The sequence below is a fragment of the Ostrea edulis genome, chromosome 7, assembly GCF_947568905.1.
Source record: "Ostrea edulis chromosome 7, xbOstEdul1.1, whole genome shotgun sequence".
In the NCBI taxonomy this organism is placed as follows: Eukaryota; Metazoa; Mollusca; class Bivalvia; order Ostreida; family Ostreidae; genus Ostrea; species Ostrea edulis.
The window spans coordinates 70528110-70550608 of NC_079170.1; the positions used below are offsets into that span (position 1 = coordinate 70528110).

Below are 22499 nucleotides of genomic sequence, written 5' to 3' on the forward strand. Positions count from 1 at the left end.
TCCACCGTCCTTAACTATTAATAAGTATATCGCTTACATTGTTACACAATTTATTACTTGAATATTACTTGAGTATTACTTGAGTATTATTTGACTATTACCTGGAGCCAAATTAAAACGACCACTATTACGGATATCTTTCTGAAAACGGCATCATATTTTTCTCACCAGAAAGAGACCTATCACACAGCAGCAAAGTACATTCATCAGACGAAAGTTGTTTACAATTGATACACTTTTCATCATGTAAAATCTTGCATCCATTACAATAAACGTATTATGTATATTGAGATTCGTCCTCGCGTCGTTCACAACTGCCTAACATTCATGAAAAATGACTACCATAACAATTTGTGAACATCTCAAGGGCAAAACCATCGGAAATACCAATGTTAGTGTGATAGTATAAATATGAATTTCTATATGTATTTTTTCGTTTTGATATTTTTCATTGATCATTTTGCTAAATACAATCTTAAAATTCAATTTACCGTAAGTTCAACTGCGCATCTGGATTGAGTAGGCTGGGTAAAGTTTTATTCTGTTATTTCATTGGTTTTTTGATTTCACTGGTCATTTCATATTTCTTTATCCAATAATAGTCTTTCAGTATATGTATAAATCTACCGCGCTTACCTATGTAGTTAGAGCAGTAATACGTTTTGACGAGTTACAACCAGCTGATATCTTCCGCATCTTATGGTATGTCATTTCTATATTTAAGTATATGTTTCATTTCCATATAAAGAGCTGATATACGTAATTATTTTGATTGCAAGTTATTTACTTTATTGTAATTTTACTTTCAAAGTCGTAATGATTATATGTGTCGGTAAGATCTTAATCTAAATTATTTACAGAACACATGTACATATTTGTGTAAAGTATAGTATGCTTCTAAAACGTTTACTGCGGGTACAATTTACAATTGTCATGTTTCACTTGTGTTTTTCTTTCTTGATTTGTAATATTATATATCTGTTATTATAGATCAATGCCTTTATTTTCTACTGAATAAATTAATAAAACCAACATCTGCCTTCCTGCTCGGTTACATAAGGACTATGTGACTTGGCACACTGATTTGACTGCGGATAACTCCGTTTACCTGATCAGAATATGGGGCTCACGGCGGGTGTGACCGGTCAACAGGGGATGCTTACTCCTCCTAGGCACCTGATCCCACCTCTGGTGTGTCCAGGGGTCCGTGTTCGCCAAACTATCTATTTTGTATTGCTTGTAGGAGTTATGAGATTGATCACTGTTCGTTATCTTCACCTTGCATTAGCACGTGACGCTATTCAGGAAATTGTCTAGGCTATCAAATGCTTCTACCCTACTCCTCCAATAAATTAACATCAACATCCATATAGTGACAAAAATAAGTCTGCAGCGTCATTTTAGTAACTTTACACAATTCGGTTTAAGTTAGCATATCTGTATAGAGAATAGGAGCACGTATCAAAATAAGATGACTTTATGATGATTATTTGCATTTACCAAACAAGATGTCCTCATGATGATCATTTGATGGAATACATGCGTTTTATTTAAGAGGCTTCTCACATAGATCTGTAGATCTACGATATCTACAATAATTTATCATGACAACTTACCACACATCACATCCGCGTGTTGATACAGGTCATGTTACACCTATAATTTGTTGATCATTTGTCAAAGTTTAATAATCAATGACTTATATTAAAGAATGAAAACAACTCGATTATTCTATACAGAAATATATTGTTCACTACTCATTGAACAATTAGATTGTGGATATGCCTGTTATTTTCATTTATATTTCTGAACCGTTCGTCACAACGCTCTCTTCATCATAGATAAATAAGTTTATCCAGGACACGGTTCAGTCTTCTGAAAAATGCGGTATATATTAATGCTAATCTCTGGGTCTAATCATCATCTCAGTCCCTTTTAGTGCTACTTTTTTATTTTTCCAATGATACCAGACCGGGTATTTCCATGCAGACAGAGCAGACCCCACATATTTTCCGTTCAGGTTGGCGTAAGCGCAATAATTGTACCACCAGCCTCCGTGGCGATCAACCGCACAGTTACCGCTCCATCTGTCGTTATCCTGATCCCGTGTAGTGAAATCCCTTCCATTCAGAGAAACCAAACTGTCTCCTGCAACAGAGTATAGATAACTGTTGTAAACATCAACTGTTTCCTACAACAGAGTATCGATAACTATTTAAACATAAACTCTCTCCTACAACAGAGTTATACAATATATACCTATACGTATATGAAATACGTATACCAAATCTCAATTATCAACCAAACATAACTGACATTCAGTCATGTCTGAATTTAGAGAAAATAGAAGTCTTGGCAGATGTACATGAATGTGAGTTAAGGGTCCTTGAAGTAATACCCCCATTCACGCTCTATTCATCGATAGTCTTATTCCTTCTACCAGTACAAAAGTGAAGATAACAAACAGTAATCAATGTCATAACTCCTATAAGGACAACGAGATAATCAGGTGGGCAAAAACCCAGCCTTAACAATCAGAGAAGGGTTGGATCATGTATATATTCAACACAGAGGGGTTGGGTTATACACATTTTCAACAATCGGAGAAGGGTTGGATTGTATACATATGTTTCGTGCAACAAATCTGTTCTCGGGTCAATCAAAACAGTTCTCGTACTCGAACCCCGTACGAATTGTATGATGAGAGGTGACGATAACGAACAGAGATGGATCTCATTTCTCCTATAATATATGTGAAGGCGAATATTGCGAACAGTGATGAATTTCATAACTTGAAATACAGAATTAAATGTTGGATAAACACGGATCCGTACATATACCATAGGTGTGGTCATGTGCCCAGGACATGTAAGCATTCAACGTCGACCGGTGATAACCGCTGTGATCCCTATGGCTTGGTCTGGTAAATGGAGTAATTCGTAGTCAGTGTGTAAGGAGCGGCCTAAGAATCGGTATGAAACACATCATACAGCATTTGACCAAATGATAGATGTAAAATGTATTTGCAAACTACATCGTTATAACGAAATGTCAACTTTAATTGATACCGTTGAAACCATTGTAACATTAGCTTGTTTGTCAGTAGCCTGCTTCATGTATTAACAATGCAATATAAATCTTTAAAACCTGTACCATTATATTGACCAATGTGAAATTCATGACATCTAGGTTTGTGTCTCAGAATGGGCTTAAATGAGAAAGTAATGTGTTTAGAAACCCCCCTTGACCCTCGGAAATCAAGCCTTCAAGCATTTAATACTAGTTTTCTTACGAAAACTGAATGCATCCCCGAATTGCATTCAAACATGCTCTTTAATAATTCAAATAGAAAATAGCGTTTATTTGTGATGTGATAAAACTTAACATAGAACTGTTAATAATTTCCTTTTTTGTGATTCATTGCATTGGCAACACAGAACAAGAAAACAACCTATACTGAAACATGCAAGTATTGTGTGCTAATCAATACAGTTCATTAGCATTGAAAATAAATCTCATCTTAAACTTGATTATTATTTGGGGGGATACAGCTTACATATATGGCTCACGGCGGGTGTGACCGGTCAACAGGGGATTCGTACTCCTCCTAGGCACATGGTTCCACCTCTGGTGTGTCCAGGGGTCCGTGTTTGCCCGCCTATCTATTTTGCATTGCTTTAAGGAGTTTTAAGATTGATCACTGTTCGTTATCTTCGCCTGGCATGCCATTAATTCTGTCTGCAATTGATTTCCATACTAAAATGTAACAATTCAAATTTCCTCTACTACACTATTGCAATAAATTGACTTGTTTGAATTTTTGAAAAGTAATAAATCAAATTTCCTTTTCAAATATTGCAAGAATGCATACAAAGATGAGCCTCTATGTACTGGATCTGAAATAAAAACTGACTGTATACAATATTTAGAAAGCAGTTTATAATATTTCAAACTCTCTTTATTAAAGAAATCCCATAACTATGTCTTGATAAGAAATATCATTCACAAGATTGATAAAGACAAAGACTTGTTCTCTGTTCTACCTATCGTATCATATAATCGCAACAAAAATTAAGGTAAAATAACCAAACTGCATTGTAATTGTAAAATGCAAATAGACTCCTGATGAAATTGATTTGCATGCAATTAAAATCCAATATATTGATCGATCAAATCAATCAGTTCAATATCACAAACTCGTATCACGCCGCCGAAACATTCAATTAATGTAGAGTGATTGTTGAGGTACGTCGCTGATGGGAGCCATGTGTTTTCTTCTTAAAACCCCTGTAACATCAACTTGTTTGTCAGTGGCTTGCCTTATGTATTAAGAATGCACTCTTCTTTATATCTAAACATCAGTTTGTACCATTGCATTGAGAAATGAGAAATTTATTTTATCGGAATCCAGGTCTAAGAGTGAGCTTAATCGATAATATTTCGAAAATGCAATATGTTTAGAAAATGTCCTTTACCCTTGAAAATCAAGCAGTCAAGCATTTGATACTTGTAAACAGTGATCAATCAAATAATCAAAGGTTATGCCTTTCGAAAAAATGAATACATCGACAAGTTGCATTCAAACACGACCTTTTAGAATTCAGCGGTTTTTGCGGATGTGATAACACTTGCGTTCTGATAAATGAATTGTAAATAATAAAGACTTGTTGTGAGTTTGTTTTTATGTCCCGTTGCTATTTCTTTTACTCATACTGAGATGTCATTAGCTGTAGGTGAGGTAACACAAATTAAGACACATGTTTAGCACCTACTTTAACATTAACGCCCGTCATGACATAGGACCACCGTTTTCAAGGTCATATCCGAGCGTTTAGCGAAAGAGCAATCAATTATGTATGATGGTTATGCCAATGTATCTATCATCTAGTACAAAGTATGAAAATGTCATAATTATAAAAACAATGATTCCCATAGAACATTGCAATTAATGTGCATATTCATTAAATATTTTTGAATATTAGGTTTAAATTGTGTCTAATTGCATTGCGTTTTGTATGTTGTGAGTTAAAATGATATGTAAAATACCCTTACCCGCTGTTCCTGAATATCCTGATACCGTAAGCCGGTACTTACTGTCCTCGTCTTCAACTTTAAATGCAGAGTACAGGGCGTACGCCTTCTCATCAGCAAAACTCAAAAGCTCTACTCGTAGTTCCTGGTTTGTCTTGGTTAAATAGTGAATTGCATCGTTTCCTGTTTATCAAGTAATACAAAACGAATATTGGTGCATGGAAAGAAATGATATGTACATTCAGTTTGTTGTATAAATATGCCAGCTAAACATTTTTACACAATCAAATGGGTTTTTTTTCTTTTAGAATTTTGTGCATATTCGATTTCGAGCTTACGGAAATTACCCACTACACTGTTCATTGTACTACTCAACTTTATGACAAACGGATGATTTCAGCTTCTCCATTGTCAACATCCCATATTTATGTAGCAATATTCCATTATCATATGCGTATGGAGTTTATATCTCTCACCTGATTCGATACGCAATCTCATACATCATATAAGCAATACAAAACAGAGACTTGGTCAAACAAGGACACTTGGATATAGCAGAGGTGGGAGCAGGTGCTTAGGGGGTGTAAGTATCCCCTGTCCACGTATCACAGCTGCCGTGAGCCCTATATCCTAATCAGGTAAAGGGGGTCATCTGTAGTCAAACTCAGTGTACCAGGAACGGCCTAACAATCGGTATGAAACACGTCAGAGAGCATTTAACCCAATGATAGATTGTATTGACGAACTAAATCGTTATAACGACCATAGAATTTGCGAAATACTGACGTCAATCGAGACTGTTGAAGCCCCTGTACCACCAACTTGTTGGTCAGTAGCTTGTCGTGATTTAAAAACTGACCACACGCAGAACAAACTCTTGTGTATCAAATCATTTGAGAGATATAAACCCCATATACAGGCGATACATTTCTTTACAGGTTATTGACGTATAAAAGATATTAACGAAATTGCTTCAATAATTGCATGAAAAAAGCCTCACACATTTTCAAGCAGCGCCTTTTGCATCAGACAAATTGCAATTCGCCCATTCAAATCTCCAAAGTATCCTTTACAGTCACTGAAGCTGTGAAGCTGATATTTTTTATAGCTTTCGAGAACACTCGGGGACAAAGTGACCCTCAAAAGTAAAAAAAAAGAAGAAAAAAAAAAGGTCAATACCTTACGTAATAATTGACGTAATAAAAACTACTATTGAGTTCAAGTGAATTTCTATTATTCCTGGACATTTCACGAAAATCGGTTGACGCATATCCGAGAAATTGCGTGCACCATATTTGTAAGAATAAAGATGAATATTAATAAAAAGAAACGATCTTGCTGCGAGCAACAAGTATATCTTATTTTTCTTGAGATAAGATATTAAATAATTCGATTGATGAAGAACATCTACAACTATAAAGAATAAACACCAACACAATAGAACCAGAAAACCCACGTAAATGATTGGATTTATTAATTTTAATCTTATGTCATGTATTTGTTTATCCACTTCCTGTGTCTTACAAGTACTTAAAAAACCTGATAATTCCACATTTAGCGATGAAAAATGCTCAATTTTGGAACTTCCGACTTGGAAGAACTAACTTCCTATGAAAATGAAATGGCTTGATCATACGTTCTTTTTCATGAACATTTGAAAATGAAAAAAAAAATCTTAAAGCTACATCTGGAGGAACGACGGAAGTGTCAGCAACAAATGGAAAAACGTATGTCATGTCTACAAGTCACTATCTGTCATCCTGGTAAGTTCCGTGACGCAATCTTTAGTTAAACGTTTATATTAAAATCTAATGAAAATCGGTCGACGTATATCCCAAATAATGTGCGAATAATAATTAGTAGAAAAAAGCTAATGGTCACTTTTTGAGGCCCCATCTCTACAACTTTCTTAATGATAGTTAAAAGAATATCCGAGAAATCGCTGTCATAAAATCGTAAGAAAACAGTAGGCGTTTGCTTAGCGCTCAGGTCCGTTGCAATGATGATTTTTGTTCGTGTCAACGCTTGTCGCGACACGGGATTCTGTGGTTAAGGGGATATTTCATATAATGCGTATCTTATTTATTTGGTTTATGTTTTTTTAAGATTGTTCAACTCATATTGGTAAGATATCATCAGATGTAAGTGAAGTACCATACATTTTGATATGCTTAAAACTCATGACCGTGGCAGTGAGGGTTCTTTAAAGTGCGAACGCCTTTTGCGACGAAGGACTCCGTATGAGGGTCATCTGCTATACGATGTCTGCATCACTTAAATAGCTTCACTATTTTGACATTTTCATTTGTAATGAGACAACACAGCTGTAGTAGAGTGTCACAAATTCAGACATATTTTAAGTGCTGATACCCATAGCAATGCGGGTATGTACCAATTCTTCCATGTGCTACGTACATCTGAATTTTAAGGTCGTATACAAAAGACACCGTGATAATTACTTCTTGGCGATTGGTTGGCGAATGAGCAATCAATTGTTTAGATTCCCAGCTTCAAGAGGAACAAACACTCCTTATATGTATTCAGGTCGATGGTGAAATGGTTTCATGACATATCAAGGGGAAAAAATGTCAACGTCATTAGGAACTGGTTCGTGTATTTCCTTAGATTGCACAGTATTTACAATGATACCCTTTATGCAAGGTGAAGATAACGAACAGTGATCAATCTCATAACTATATAACTTTTTAAGAAATATTTTTAGCGAGTAACAAACTTTTAAAAATTATTCATCCATGAAGCACTTCTTACGTAATGAATGATCAATCAAACCTAACATCAACAGTTGTAAAATGTAATTTAAAACACACAACTCTGCTCCTATAATGTTTTAAAAAACTCTATTTAGCTTTAAAGATATATTTCGAAAAGTATTCTACTTTTGACGCATTTTTGGTCCTTTTCCAGGGACTGACTCCTAAAACTTGATATCGTTTTATATATCTTAGACGGTGTGTGCTTTTTAATTATTCCGAATTGAAAGAAATATTCTATACGTTTAAATGAATTGTTTGGATGCAAAATTGTTGTGTTAAAATATCCTCACCTGGGACCAAGCGCAGGGGCTTACAATCTCTGTTGGTCATTATGCATTTTTACGATATGGCTATGGAAAGGATATATGATAATCAGTTTTAGTGACCGATCCCAGAAATCATTGAAAGGGGCTATAAGACAAAACTAGGATATGGCATATTATTACAGTCACATTCTGACCAATGTATGTTGCATGACATTTCACAAAATAGTCTTCGATGAGGAGATGGAAAGCATGAAAGTTTCGTATATTATTCCCTTTGAAATCCCTTATTACATAATCAAGCTTAATTTTGGTGAAATCAGCAGTTGCTATACGTTAAAACAAGCAACCTTTCTTCGATAATTTTTACAAAATTCTTTTCTCAGTTTTGAGATATTTAGAAAATTCTGTTGACCCCTTTCAGTCCTTTACATCGGGGCGGGCCCCCAAAACTTGACCTGGTGGAATAGCTCTCGTCAATATCTACAAATTTTGTTTTCAAGATGTATAAGATATTTTGTTTTAGCGACAATCCCCTAAATGCCTTACAAGGGAAAGTAAAACAAAAAATTGAAGATGGCATATTGTTTATAGGGACATTTTGATTAATTTATATTATGCAATGCTTTACAAAATAGTTTTCGTTTAAGAGATAGACGGCATCAACGTTTCGTACATTATTCCCCTAAAATCCCTTTTTTGCGTAATCAATGAATATATTGCTGGCATCAGCGATTGCAAAACGCCAAAATATAAACAACTTGCTTTAATAATGCTGAAAAAAAACTTTTTGGATTTTGAGATATTTAGAAAATACGTTTGACCCCCTCTGTCCTTTGTTTAAGAGGCTGGATCCTATAACTTGATATCGTAGAATAGGTCTTGCCGTTATCTACAGCTTTTTTTTTTTAGATATGTCTTCACAAATTATTTTTGTATAAAAGGTATTAATGTATTATGTATCAAAATTGCATGGAAAAGTTGTCGCGCATTTTCGTGTCCAGGCGAGTTGCAATGCCTTTTGCATCAGATAAATCGCAATGCGCTATGTCACACCTGCCAAGTCTCCTCTACAATCGCTGATAAATTGAAGCTGATATCTTTAATGGTTTTCGAGAACACTTGAGGACAAAGTGACCCTCTTAATGTCGATAAAACGTCATTATCTAACCTAAACAAAATTACATAATTAAAAATAAAAAAAGACTAGCTATCGAGTTCAAGTGAATATATATCATCCCTGAAAATTTGACGAAAATCGGCCCACGTATATGCGAGAAATCACGTGCACGGAATTTGTATAAATTGATAATAGATAAAAAAAAAAATATCATAAGGTCTTCCATGAGAAACGGAAGACCTTGATAATATCCTTTATTCATACAGGATTGCACAATTCATTATACAAACTAGTTTGCATTGTGGTCGAGTCTTTAACATATATGCATATCGATAGCATATATAATAACCATGAACTTATCACAGTTTTATACATACATATAAGAACAAGTGAGCTTTTCTGATCACCTGTTCTCCGTTTGCCTGTAAACGCTACCTATTGTTGACTCCTCCTTCAGAACCACTAGGCCAATTCGAACACATTTGTCATTAAAACATAGGATAAAGGGATTTAGAATCGTTCAATGAAAGAATCTACCCATTCCAAAAGGAAGATGATTAAGAAGCTGTGAAAATATGGACACATCCATTAAAGATCTCGAGAACCAATGGAACAGAAAAAAGCTATATCGTATTTGATATCGTCCTTTAAAAGTGTAAATTAAATTTTGTACAAATCATTATTTCCAGGAGATGAATGGGACCACAATAGGGGATCAAGCTTTAAAATGGGGATGTGTAGGAAACTTTGAAATTGTATTTCTCAAGAACAGCAATATGTGATATTAATATACACGTAACTCGAAGATGTGTAGAAATATTGATATTTAGTGTTCAGTCATCCAAAAATTACTTAGTCAAACACCACTCTGATTCCATGTACAAGTACTCTGAAGTTGAAATAAAAAATATGCTAGAGTTCCTCATTGACAATATCTTCATGGTCTTTGGTGATCAGGTCTTCCAACAGTCTGTTGGAATTCCCATGGGCATGAATTCTGCTCCTTTTTTACTTGACCTGTTTCTTTATTCATATGAAACTTAATTTAGTCAAAAACTTCTACGTGAGAAGAAAAAATCTCTTGATATGGCCTTCAATTCGACATTTAGATATATCGACGACGTTTTGTCTATTGACAATAATAACTTTCATTGCTATGCCGATTCGATATATCCCTGTGAGCTCGAAATAAAAGACATAACAGACTCGTCCACTTCTGCTTCATACTTAGATATTTCATTGAAAGTAGACACCAATAGCAAACTGACAACTCTACTGTATGACAAACAGGATGATTTCAGCTTCTCCATCGTCAACTTCCCATATTTATGTAGCAATATACCATTGTCACCTGGATAAGGTGTTTATATCTCTCAACTGATTCGATAAGCAAGAGCTTGTTTTGCGTATGGTCAGTTTTTAAATCGAGGCAACCTACTGATAAACAAGTTGATGGGAAAGGGGTTTAAACAGTCTCGACTGAAGTCAGCATTTTGCAAATGTTGTGGTTGTTATAACGATCTAGTTCCTCAATACAACATATCATTGGGTCAACTGTTGCCTGACGAGTTCCATACCAATTGTTAGGCCGTTCTTGTCACACTGATTTTGACCACTGATAACTCCATTTACTTGATCAGGATATATGGCCAACGACGGGTGTGACCAGTCAACAGAGGATGCTTACTCCTGCCAGGCACCCGATCCCACATCTGGTGTGTCCAGGGGTCCGTGTTTGCCCAACTATCTATTTTGTATTGCTTACAGGAGTTATGAGATTGATCACTGTTCGTTATCGTCACCTTTTATTTAAGCTTGATTAAACTATGGGTGCAGGTAATGTGGGACTACAATATGGAATCAAAGTTTTATTCTGGTACATACATGCACAGGGAAAATTTTTAACATATTTCTAACTGTAACACGGCCATGATTAGTCATATCATATCATCGAGTAGTGCAGAGTGTACTTGGTTAAAATTGTGGTTCCAGGAGGTTGATTCAGGCCACAATAGGGAATAGAGCTTTGGCATGGGAACCTCTACTGTAAAATGCTTGGAAATAGTCAATATAACAAACACTGATGAATCTCTTCAATCTAGCACACAATTATTAATATGGAAAACACAGACCCCTGGATATGCCAGAGGCGGGATCATGCGACAACGAGGAGTAAGCATCCCCATTTCCTGGTCACAGCTGCTGGGGGCCCAAATATCTTGACCAGGTAAAGGAAGGGATCCGTAGTAAACCGTAGAATGTAATGAAAGGCTAAACATTTGGTATGATACACGTCAGAGAGTACTCGACCTAATGTCAGGTTTTATTTGTAAATTAGGTTGTTTTTACAACCACAGAATTTGCGAAATGCTGATTTATATGCAGACTGTTTATACAAGGAACGTGAAATATAATCACGTTCCCCTTTCCCGGGCCCTGCAATATCTCACTTTCGTTATGTCATTTCCTTCATGCAAAATTACTTATTTTTCCAACATACCATAGATACAAGAGCACAAAGCGTATATCATGCTCCGTATATGTCATAGGGTCCAACTTATATTTACCAGACTGGGGAATAGGCATATTTCCTGATATAGCAAGAATACTTAGAGTTTTATGCAGCATCTTAATTTGGTTGGATACCTTGACCTAATGATATATTAATGCCTACGTGTTTTCAATCTCAATCGTTCTACATGTAACATGAATAGTAAACATACCAAGCCAGTAGTTTTTGGATGGGTCTCCAAATCCTTTCTTGTAGTCTGCCCAAGTCTTATAAAAGTCTGTAGAACCATCCTGTCGTTTTTGGATAACCTACACAATATGAAAGGTGACACAAATTAACATTCTGAAAGGTAATAAAGTATATACAAAGTTCATTTTGAGGGCTGTATGCATCAGTGCAAATAGAAAAATAGCGTATCACTTCTCATCTATATAATATGTTAGAAGATATGAATCTGTCACCACTTTATACGCATTATCGCCTTCTATTTCCGAACATGCTGAAAGTCGGTCAAAATAGGTGCTCTCTAGATCATAATTTACTTTAGACGGAAGGCTAATTTACATATTGTATACAGACATGAGACCGTTCAAATGATTGACGAGCAATATGCCAAAAACACTACGTTATAATCATGATTACCTTCTCTTTACTACAAAAATGTAGCTGTGACAACACATTAAACTAATCATAACACATAAAATAAGTGTTGCTTTTGTTTGAAATTTCAACGAAATTTGATCGTATCCTGTTTTATTGAGCAAACAGAATTTGAAAATAATGCAACTTAATTTCAACATACTATTGTGTTGCAAGTTTGTAGTAGATATTGATACATTTCGCTTAAAACATTCTAAATATTCTATTTTAGAAAGTTATTTTGGAGAATTAAATTACAGTGCCGTGATAAACTATTTGTTTTTACTTTTGTACAACGAGAATGCAAAGTTTTTGGAGCTTCACACTTTGATAGACTTACTTTATGTATCACAAAACTGGGGACTGGGCTTGAGGATCATTTGCAGACCGCGTTTCAAACAGGGTTTTTCTTTTCTCGTGCGTGAATTTTACTTCATTGCAGGCGGTAAATTAACACCGGACACTGCTTTATGATATTTTAAAGGTCCGATGAATGCATTTATGCATTGATATGTTTTACTGTTTGTATATGAATTGTTAAATCTGTCAATCTTGTGCAATTGATTGTTGCTGGACATTAAAGGGTGATTCTGACCTATAACAATGTTATGCACAATCCAGTACAGTTTGAACACATTGTGTTTAATGTAAAAGTCGAAGATGACTGTTATAGAATCTTGTATTTTGATACAAACACTTTTATCATCCAGTTATCATCTAGTTACACTCTCCCAAACTGCTTCTTCCTGGAGGAGTTAAATATTTCTGTTTTTCAGCATTACCAATGAGATAGGTTGACCACTCTACTAAGGTATTTGCTTTTACTATGGGTAGCTGTGACTGTTGCAACTTTTCACATTTAAAATGGACGTAACCCAAACCACCGATTCAGAGCATTATATTGTTGTTGAAATTATTCTATCTTTACATATCTTTACAATATCAATTACACAATGTTTCAAATTTTAAGTTATTTTATTTATTTAGAATTATTCATTCTTTGTATCTTTTACAACGTCAATTACTCAATATATCGATTTACAAAAGGCTGGTATTAGTAGGGAAGTCCTGACGCATAACTCCGATTCTTGGTAAACCTAACACAAACAACACAGGAAGACAACGTTAGCGTCACTTGTATGGGAATGTTTACGGTTTATTTTTCTGATCTCCAGATACTCACCGTCCAGCCCCCTCCATCTGTAGTCATGTCACAGTACGCACTCTTTTTCTGATCATTGATATTTATCGAATATACCCCATCTTGTCCTTTCACTGTCAGGTTACTTCGTAAAATCTCTATACAACTATGGACTGGAAGAAAAACATGGTCAGTGATTATTTGGTATTAATAATAATATTATAAGTTTGCAATTCTGACTAATGCAGATACCGGTATATTTATTTTGATGCAATTGTTGACTCATACATTTTTTTTGTATAACTTAGAATGTAAAGGTTTTGCAAGATATTTTCTAGTACAATCTTGAAAGACATGATGCAACCATTAAGTCATCTTTCTACTAAAATAACATGAGGTCTATAACAATCTAGATCATTTGTATCAATGAGTAAAAAAAACATGTGGGGCAAAACATTCTGTGGGTACACGGGTTAGATTAGTTCCTCAGGTACCCCTTGCTTGACAAAAGAGGCGACTAAATAGGGCGATCCTTCGGAAGAGATCGCAAAACCGAGGTCCTGGGTCACAGCAAGTGTGGCACGATAAAAATCACCCCTGTTGTTGAATTCTTGTGCTTATATACAGTACCCTCAACGTTATTCTTGACATGATGAACGACATACCACGATATACGTATGATAGGATAGGATGTAAGCATGATACGATACGATAAAATACACGCACATAAGATAAACTGGAAACCTGATTAACGCAAAAAAACGATAAGCGATCTCCACGATAAATACAAAACATGATGACGAGTATCACGATAGACCTGATCAACACAAACACAATAAACGTTTTTAAAGATCAACGGCAAACCTAAAAGAAATATTGTAAATTTAGGAGCAATTTAGACAGAACGAAATTTTGATAGCTACAAGATTATGTTGATAATTACAATGAAGGATTTCGATATTCATTCTATACTTAGAGCAAGAATGTGCATATCTAAATTATAACTCGGCGTAGAGGGGTTTACAGATGCCCTCAACTCTATTACGGCCAATGTAGAAGGTAGCGTTAAAAAACTCAGCCAGTAAAAGAATAAGACAATCGTATCTCTGGTAGATAAACAGGAAAATCATAGCATGCTTACAGAACATACCTCACCTTCGGTTGAAATAAATGCAAGCAATGACTAACTAAAGCTAATTCAAATGATAGGAGATGGACAATGGTTCTATTGTTGTGTTGTGTTCCATCTTCATGAAGATCAAGAACAACATGCAAACATTTGAACAGCAAGTGTAGAAGAACCCGGCAACAATAACAAGTTTTTAAAGAATTTATAGATGGGGATTTTCAAAACCATTTGCACAATGTTAAATTATTAGTACACGACACGAGTTTTATGCATGTTCCACGCAACACGATGGGAAAAAATGCCCCAAAACACGATGGACCATTAGAATTGTTGGCACCTTTGATGTCCTATTTTTTCGAGCGAGCCAGACATTGAAGTCCACGGAGGATATCCGTGGATGTCAACTGTACCTCCGTCGATGCCACCGTGCACCTCCATGTGATAAAACAAAGAAACAAAAGAAATAATGATATCAAGAATAAAATTTCCGAAATGATCCACCCAAAACACCGTTTTGCTTGGCAAACATGCCCCCACCCCATTCGTTATTTAGAAATTAGCTATAATAAAGGTGAAGATAACGAACAGTGATCAATCTTATAACTCCTATAAACAATACAAATACATAGTTGGGCAAACACGGATCCCTGGATACACCAGATATGGGATCAGGTGTCGAGAAGGATTTTTGAAATCAAATAGAACAGAAATTGAATGTAACTTTTGAAATACGAAATAAAATGTAGGTCACATGATTTAAAAAGGAAGTACAAAGTATCAAATTTTATAAATATATTAGATAATTACAAATGCCTAAAATCGCAACATTTTAACTTTCTATTCATATTTCATATACTTTAATCTTTCCTTTACATGTAACATATAAATTAAAGATTATAAAGGAAACAAGGTATTTTACAATGTAATGAATATACATGTACATGTAACAACGTCCTAAGATCTATCTTAAGATTTCATGAAGTTAAGATGGTTTTGTGAAACGGTCCTGTCGTATCTTATGATTGCCATAAGTCAGATCTTGAGACACTCTTACGATATATCTTATGATAATCTTAAGATAATTTTGTGAAACAGCCCCGCGTTTTCAAGAGAGAGAGAGAGAGAGAGAGAGAGAACACATTGGTAATTATAAAATATCCCTGTTACAGATTATATGCTTTTTATTTACTAAATATACTAATTCGCATTCAAAACAGGACGCAGTACTCATTTTATTAAACATAGAATTTAAGAATATGTTAATGAAGAAAGAGATTAGAAGATTACAAAAACCAGGGGCGAATATGATCTGTCTTAAGACCGAAATTTGTCATTAAGATACATCATAGCTGTTTCAGGAAATTGTCATATCTTAAGATAATCTTATGATTGTTAGGAATCTTAAGACATCCAGACACTTGTCTTAAGTCTATACTGAACTATGTTGTGCTTAGAGATGGGTAGATTATCCGGAAGGAACGTGATTTTCTGGGGCAGAAACAATCTATTACACAATCAGATGTGAACATCATTGATAAGCTCCATATACCGCGACATGTGTTCTTTATGATGAACTCAATATTCGTTTAGAATATCCCACAGCCAACAGTTTCCTACTTTCGCTGTATCCATGTTTTCTTCATCTATTCACCCGGCCGGACATAATTTGTTGAATTCACAACATCTTAAAAACAAATGTCGTTTTTTGTTGTTTCTTCACCTTGTCAAACAATACTGATATTTCAGCAACTGAAAAGTTTGGGAATCGTTTCATAAAATCTTTTGACACCGGTTTGTCTGAGTGCATGCACACGGACTTTGTAGCCGCTGTGTGGTCACAATTAAACGTATTCCAATATCATTCATTTATTGTTTGTAGGCACAAAAGCAGTGTTGAGTGAATCTATTTTTTCACGTTTTTATGTTTGTTTAGTTTTCGTACTATTTCATTTCATTCAGTTATAGGCTTTTTCACATAGGAAAGCTTTTGCGCCCAGTATACATGTACATTGTATAGTCGAACACGCGTATACTTACACGCGTTTTGTTCGAATAATCCGTCGTTCGTTACGCATTTCTTTAAGTATTACTTATGTCTTTGGTTTTCCCTACCCACACCCCCGTTTACTGGATACACTTTTTGTATTCAGTATATTATTTTGTTGAATAAAACAAGTGCGGCGTTGATAACAAATGCAACAATCCAGATTGTCTTTTTCTTTATATTTTAAATTAGTTAAGCAAATATCTTATTTTCGGAGGAGAGAAATGGGGAGAATATATCTATCTATCTATCTATCTATCTATCTATCTATCTATCTATCTATCTATCTATCTATCTATCTATCTATATATATATATATATATATATATATATATCAGACTTTGATATAGTGTTTCTACAAAGAAATCATTCAATGTTTTAATTTTTGTATCACAATTTCTGAAATCAAATAGTACACAAATCGAATGGACTTTTGAAATACAATCTATAGTGCAGGTCACATGATTTTAGACAAGAAGTACAGTGTATCAAATCTTCTAAATATATTAGATGCCTAAAATCGCAACATTGCAACTTCCTATTCATATTTTTGCATACTTTAATCTTTCATTTATATGTGACATTTAAATTAATCTATGCAGTTAAAAGATTAAAAGACAGGAGGAGGGATATTGACATTTTTTTCTTTTCTTAAGGTTTCACCTTTATCATGATTATTTAGCCTGCGGCACATATTCACACCTCCTGCGAGGCGCCCGTGGCCTCAACAAAGCTCGTAGAAGCTAAAAATCTCAAAATGAGGGTTCTAAGACAACATACCGTCAGGGTAAAAATTCCTCCATCCTGTTTCATTAATGGTCATGTCTGATGGGTCACATGACTGATGGATACGGCACTTCTTTAGTTGAGGATTAAAGCCAAAACATGCACAACGTTCATCACAACATATCGAGGAACATTGGATGAGGGTTTCCGAGTGATGTATTCCCATGAGGCTGACATTCGACACTTTGTTGTCAAGCGAAGCATCCATCGTGTAGCGTTGGGTTTTTACATCTGCTTTTGATAAAATACACAGAATGTTATACAGAAAACAGCGAGTGAATATAGTGATGACTTTCATTTTGTCGGTACGATATCCAGCAAAATAAAAGTAATAATCAGAAAAGCATAATCAGAGACAAACTCCTTCACTCTCTGTTGTCTGACTTACGGTCACTTTTTATACATGCACTTTTTATACATGTACTATGGTTGTATTATTGACGATTTCTACTTCTGTTGATTAGTATTCTCATTGTTTAAGAGGATAATCTAACACCTTGAAATATTTATACAAACAAGGATAATAATGGACTTATTTAAGTCTGCGTGTCTGACACACATTAAAAAATAATGCAAGCCATTTAGTTTTATTCCTCGGGGGTTTAAATATTAATTATCAATTAACAGCATTGTCAAATATGCATAGTTACTTTTACTGTGGCTATTCTTCTGTAATGTAGGTGTACATTTATCATCATAGATAATATTTTCCGATGTCTCCCACTTCCTAATGGACATACCAATCAATATGATGTCCTTACTTTCATAGAATCTCGATATGAATTATCAAAATTAAGAAATTGCATAAATGCGATCACTGTTACAATGTTTTGAGCATTTTGGACATTTCTACCGATTGCACTATCCATACAGTAACGGCGAAATCATTTACAGTCACGTGATAGACACATGGTCAACGGTTATGCTAACGAAATGTAAATTTGTTCGTCATCCTAAAACCAGCATCAATTATTTTCTCATGGAGTTTACGAGAATTCTATTATTATTTAGTAACGCATACCATTTTAATTTTGAAATATTAATTGATTGTAACTTGCTTAACGTCTCACTCAAGAATTTTTCACTCATATGGAGACGTCACAAAGATTGGTAAAGGGCTTCAAATTTAGGCCTTTGCTCGGCGCTTACGACCATTGAGCAGTGAGGGTTCTTTAGCATGCCACACCTACTGTGACACGGGCATCCATTTTTAAGTTAATCTCTGAAGACCCGTGGCATTAACACCTGATGCCGAGCGTTTGGCGATGGATCTGTCACTACCTGTTTTAACGACTTAGGTCTATCGCAGTCGGGATCTGAACCCCGGTCTTCCACACGCGGGGCGAATTTAGAAATAATATTTTCCCTAATGCTGATGTTATAGAAAATTATAATCATATTTTAGCAGTGTTTCAAGTAAAAAAAAAAAGAGTTCAACAATACAATCATCTGTTGTTTGTATTTTATTTTAATTTATCCATTGACCCTAACAGCTTCCTCTTAATTATAAGAGAGTGATATTCTTATTTATTTTTTCAACTATACGGTTTTCGGGTCTGGAGATAAAAAGATACACATTTTAAAATCTGTTCATATATTGACTTACAATTGGTTAACATCTTTCTATAAATGATTTAGTTTGCCTATAAAATCTATCATTGGTTCAAATGCTGTCTGACGTGTTTCATACCAATTGTTGGATCGAAAATTATAAAACGAACCCATCAAGACAGGAATTTCCCTTTACCTTTACAGGTGGCATTTACATTTCCCTATTTCCATATATGAATATAGGTATCCTGCCGATCTGTTTAAACATTCAAAAATAAAAGTGTAAGAAAACGTACAGGTGCAATTTTATTTTAATTTTCTTACAACATTGTCAAACATTGTCAAAATTGATTCTATATATACTAAAAAAAAACAAAAAACGAAATATATGCTTTTCAAAAATGCACAAAATATTGTATTCATAGGGAAAAATAAATTGAATGGGAAATTGTCTTGCGACAAAATGTTCACCTTGAATTCTTTTTAAGACTCTATTTGATTAATTGATTTTCACATAGTTAAAAATTAGGGAACATTTCCAAAATATGATATAATATGGCTATAGTTTCAGAGATTTAGACATTCCTTTTGCCTAGTCCTGTTTTTATGCGCCAAAGATCAAATTGACAGGTACAGTAGATAAATGCTAAGAAAACGCAGTGAATAAGTTTATGACGGATGTTTTATATACTGTTTCTTGCACTCTTGTTCCAAATATTTGCCACCTGGAATTCGATAAATGTGATGTTTTTAACGATATCGGATAGTAACCGACTCAGATGCACGGACTTGTTCATGGTTAGTGAACGCATGTTGTTTATTGAAGTGTTCGTACGCACGAGTTTTACTGATCAATACTGTTTGGAATAAGAAGTGTTAAAGGTTTGTTTGGACACTATTAGTTAAGGAAAAGCACTTTAGTTTTGACACAATTTACCCTTCTGCCATGCCACGACTCACCGAAAACCAAAGTAATCGTGCTGTTGGGATGCTTCAAGCTGGAATGGGACAAGAGATCGAAGCAAGACACTTTGGAGTTCATCGGAAAACCATCCAGTCATTATGGAGATGTTTCGATAAAGGTGATGTTTTTTAACAATATCGGATAGTACCCCCACTCAGATGCACGGACTTTTTCATGGTTAGTGAACACATCTAGTTTATTGAAGTCACAAGTTTTACTGGCCAATACTGTTTGGAATAAGAAGTGTAAAATGTTTGTTTGGACACTATTCGTAGTAGTTACACAATAGGTTTTAGTTTGTTATGTACAGAAGGACGAGGGCGGGGGGAAGATGTCACGAAGACCCGCCTTCGTCCTTTTGTACATAACCAATTAAAACCTATTGTGTAAGTCACATGTATCAGAGCCACAAGAGGTATCTTGCACCTGAAAAAAGAAATTTTGGCTCCTCATTCCCCGCCTAGAAGTGAATGTGAGGATTTATTTGATTTGTGGTGCCTATTGGACACTACAATTGACGATATTACTCTTTCGTAACCAACTTAGCAGATAGAGAAGGAGTTTGAGTGCGAAAATTTGCTAGAGAACGTACATCACCTTATCTCAGGCAATCAACTTGTACAATCCCAGACCCGATGACATGGAATCGGACTACAAGGTAGATTTCGAAAAAAGGAGGGTTCTAACATGCCGGTGGGTCGCTTTCGTTATGGACATTTTGTAAATGACACTGATTTAAAAGAGTTACTTAGTTCGACAGAAAGCAAGAACACTCGCAAGAACACAAATTGGTCGGTTACTAAGTTTAAAGACTGGCACTCCGCTCGGATGTCGACAAATGGCGACCAGATTCCGGATATTCTGTCGTTTTCGGCAGAGGAACTTAATTTTGGTTGTCAGGATTTGTTGTTGAAGCGCGACGCAAGGATGGAAGGCTTACCCTCCCAAAACACGTTACATGCTTTGTACTGGACTTTTAAGACATCTGCGAGAAAATGGTGTGCATTTGAATTTTCTTGATGAGAAGAATTCCCAATTTTACGATTTCCGGAAGGCTCTAAGCACGCGAATGACAGAATTTACCGCAAACGACATGGGGACGTCTACTAAGCATACTGAGCCGATTTCTGAAGAGGCATAGAAAGTTCTTTGGGAGAAGGATCTCCTCGACAACAGTACAGGATAATCTATGCTAAGCACTGTCTTTTTCTACAATTGCAAACTTTTTGGTTTGAGAGCTGTTGACGAACACAAAATATTATCCGTAGACCAGTTTGAGCTGGGCCAGGAGCAAAGGGGCAAGTTTATAAGTTCCACAGGACGGGCAAACAAGATATACAAAGGTAAATTAATTAAAAAATTTGAGCATAACACAAATATAGTATTATAAATCGGATTTGTAAAGGCATAGCACCCAAAATGCTGAAAAATTGTAAATCCGTTTATTAATCTGTTAATTTGCATTTGACCTGATGTAGAATTTATATCAATAATTTGCAAACATTATTGCAAAAAAAAAAAAAAAAATAGTGATAATAGTAAATTATGCAGTGTGTATTGGAAAAGTTATAAATTGAATGTACAAGGTCATTGATTTTTTTAAGGTGGATTGTATCAAAGACATGTGAGCGCGAAATCTATATAAGATATCACTTCCAGGGCGAAAAAGTATACAATCTCTACAAAGAATACTTCAATCTGGTGGTGGTTAATTCAGAAAATAACCGATTTTACCGGCGACCATTGGCTAACGGAGAAAACAATGAAGTCCGTTTCAGTGTACAACGCATTGGAGCCAACACATTATCTACAATTATGAAAAATATGTGCGATAAATCAGAATTCCCGGATTCTTCTCTAACCATTCCGGTAAACGTACTTCCGCAACCGCTCTCTACCAAGCCGGGGTACCAGAACAGGAAATCATGGAACGTACAGGCCACATATCTATAGAGAGTGTCGTTAATATAAGCGTCCGAGTGAGGAGATGCTTCGTGATATTTCCAACGCATTGGAACCAAATTAACCGATGGCGACGATGAGCAAAAGGACAAAAACATTGGACTAAATTGAGAATCCAAAGCATGGAGATTGCGAGTGTAAAAACACATTCAACAATTGTCAAGTATATTTGAACCTTTGAGAAGCGTGTTCGTTGTGAAGTATTTTTCATTCCGTTTCATACAGTGTGTGGGCATTTTTATTTCTATTTTGTGCATTGGGGGCAAAACATGCACTAAAATGTATGTCAATTTGTTGATTAAAATTGAGGAAAAGGAACCAAATGTAAATTTTAATATACCTTTGCAATGAATATTAAAGTTGGGAATTTATGCAAATGATTTACGTCATGATTTTGTTACAGCAGTTATGTCACGCCTATTGGGTATCAATGGTTATGTACAGATACCCACAGCTAAGATCAAAAGAAAATCACCGCTGCTATGGTACATGTTAAGGAAAACGCTTTAGTTTTGACACAATATACCCTTATGCCATGCCACGACTCACCGAAAACCAACGTAATCGTGATGTTGGGATGCTT

General features: G+C 35.2%; 1 protein-coding gene across 1 annotated transcript; it reads right to left on the reverse strand.

Annotated features, from left to right (window-relative positions):
* Window positions 1-1466: 1466 nt before the first annotated feature.
* Window positions 1467-17655, reverse strand: LOC125654205 (ficolin-2-like). The gene is made up of 5 exons (XM_048884043.2): window positions 17434-17655; window positions 13523-13653; window positions 11912-12008; window positions 5053-5214; window positions 1467-2148 (listed from the first exon to the last, which is right to left on the reverse strand). The coding sequence occupies exons 1-5, from the start codon at window positions 17645-17647 to the stop codon at window positions 1901-1903; spliced, it is 852 nt and encodes a 283-aa protein (XP_048740000.2). The 5' UTR covers window positions 17648-17655; the 3' UTR covers window positions 1467-1900.
* Window positions 17656-22499: the final 4844 nt, after the last annotated feature.

Bases quoted from the DNA above. Each gene is read 5' to 3' on its own strand.
- LOC125654205 (XM_048884043.2), bottom strand. From the start codon at position 17,647: ATGGATGCTTCGCTTGACAACAAAGTGTCGAATGTCAGCCTCATGGGA. The intron at 12,009-13,522 runs GTGAGTATCTGG...CATATTGTGTAG, and splicing joins CAGATGGAGGGGGCTGGACG to GTTATCCAAAAACGACAGGA. The intron at 2,149-5,052 runs GTAAGGGTATTT...ACTCTGTTGCAG, and splicing joins AGGATATTCAGGAACAGCGG to GAGACAGTTTGGTTTCTCTG.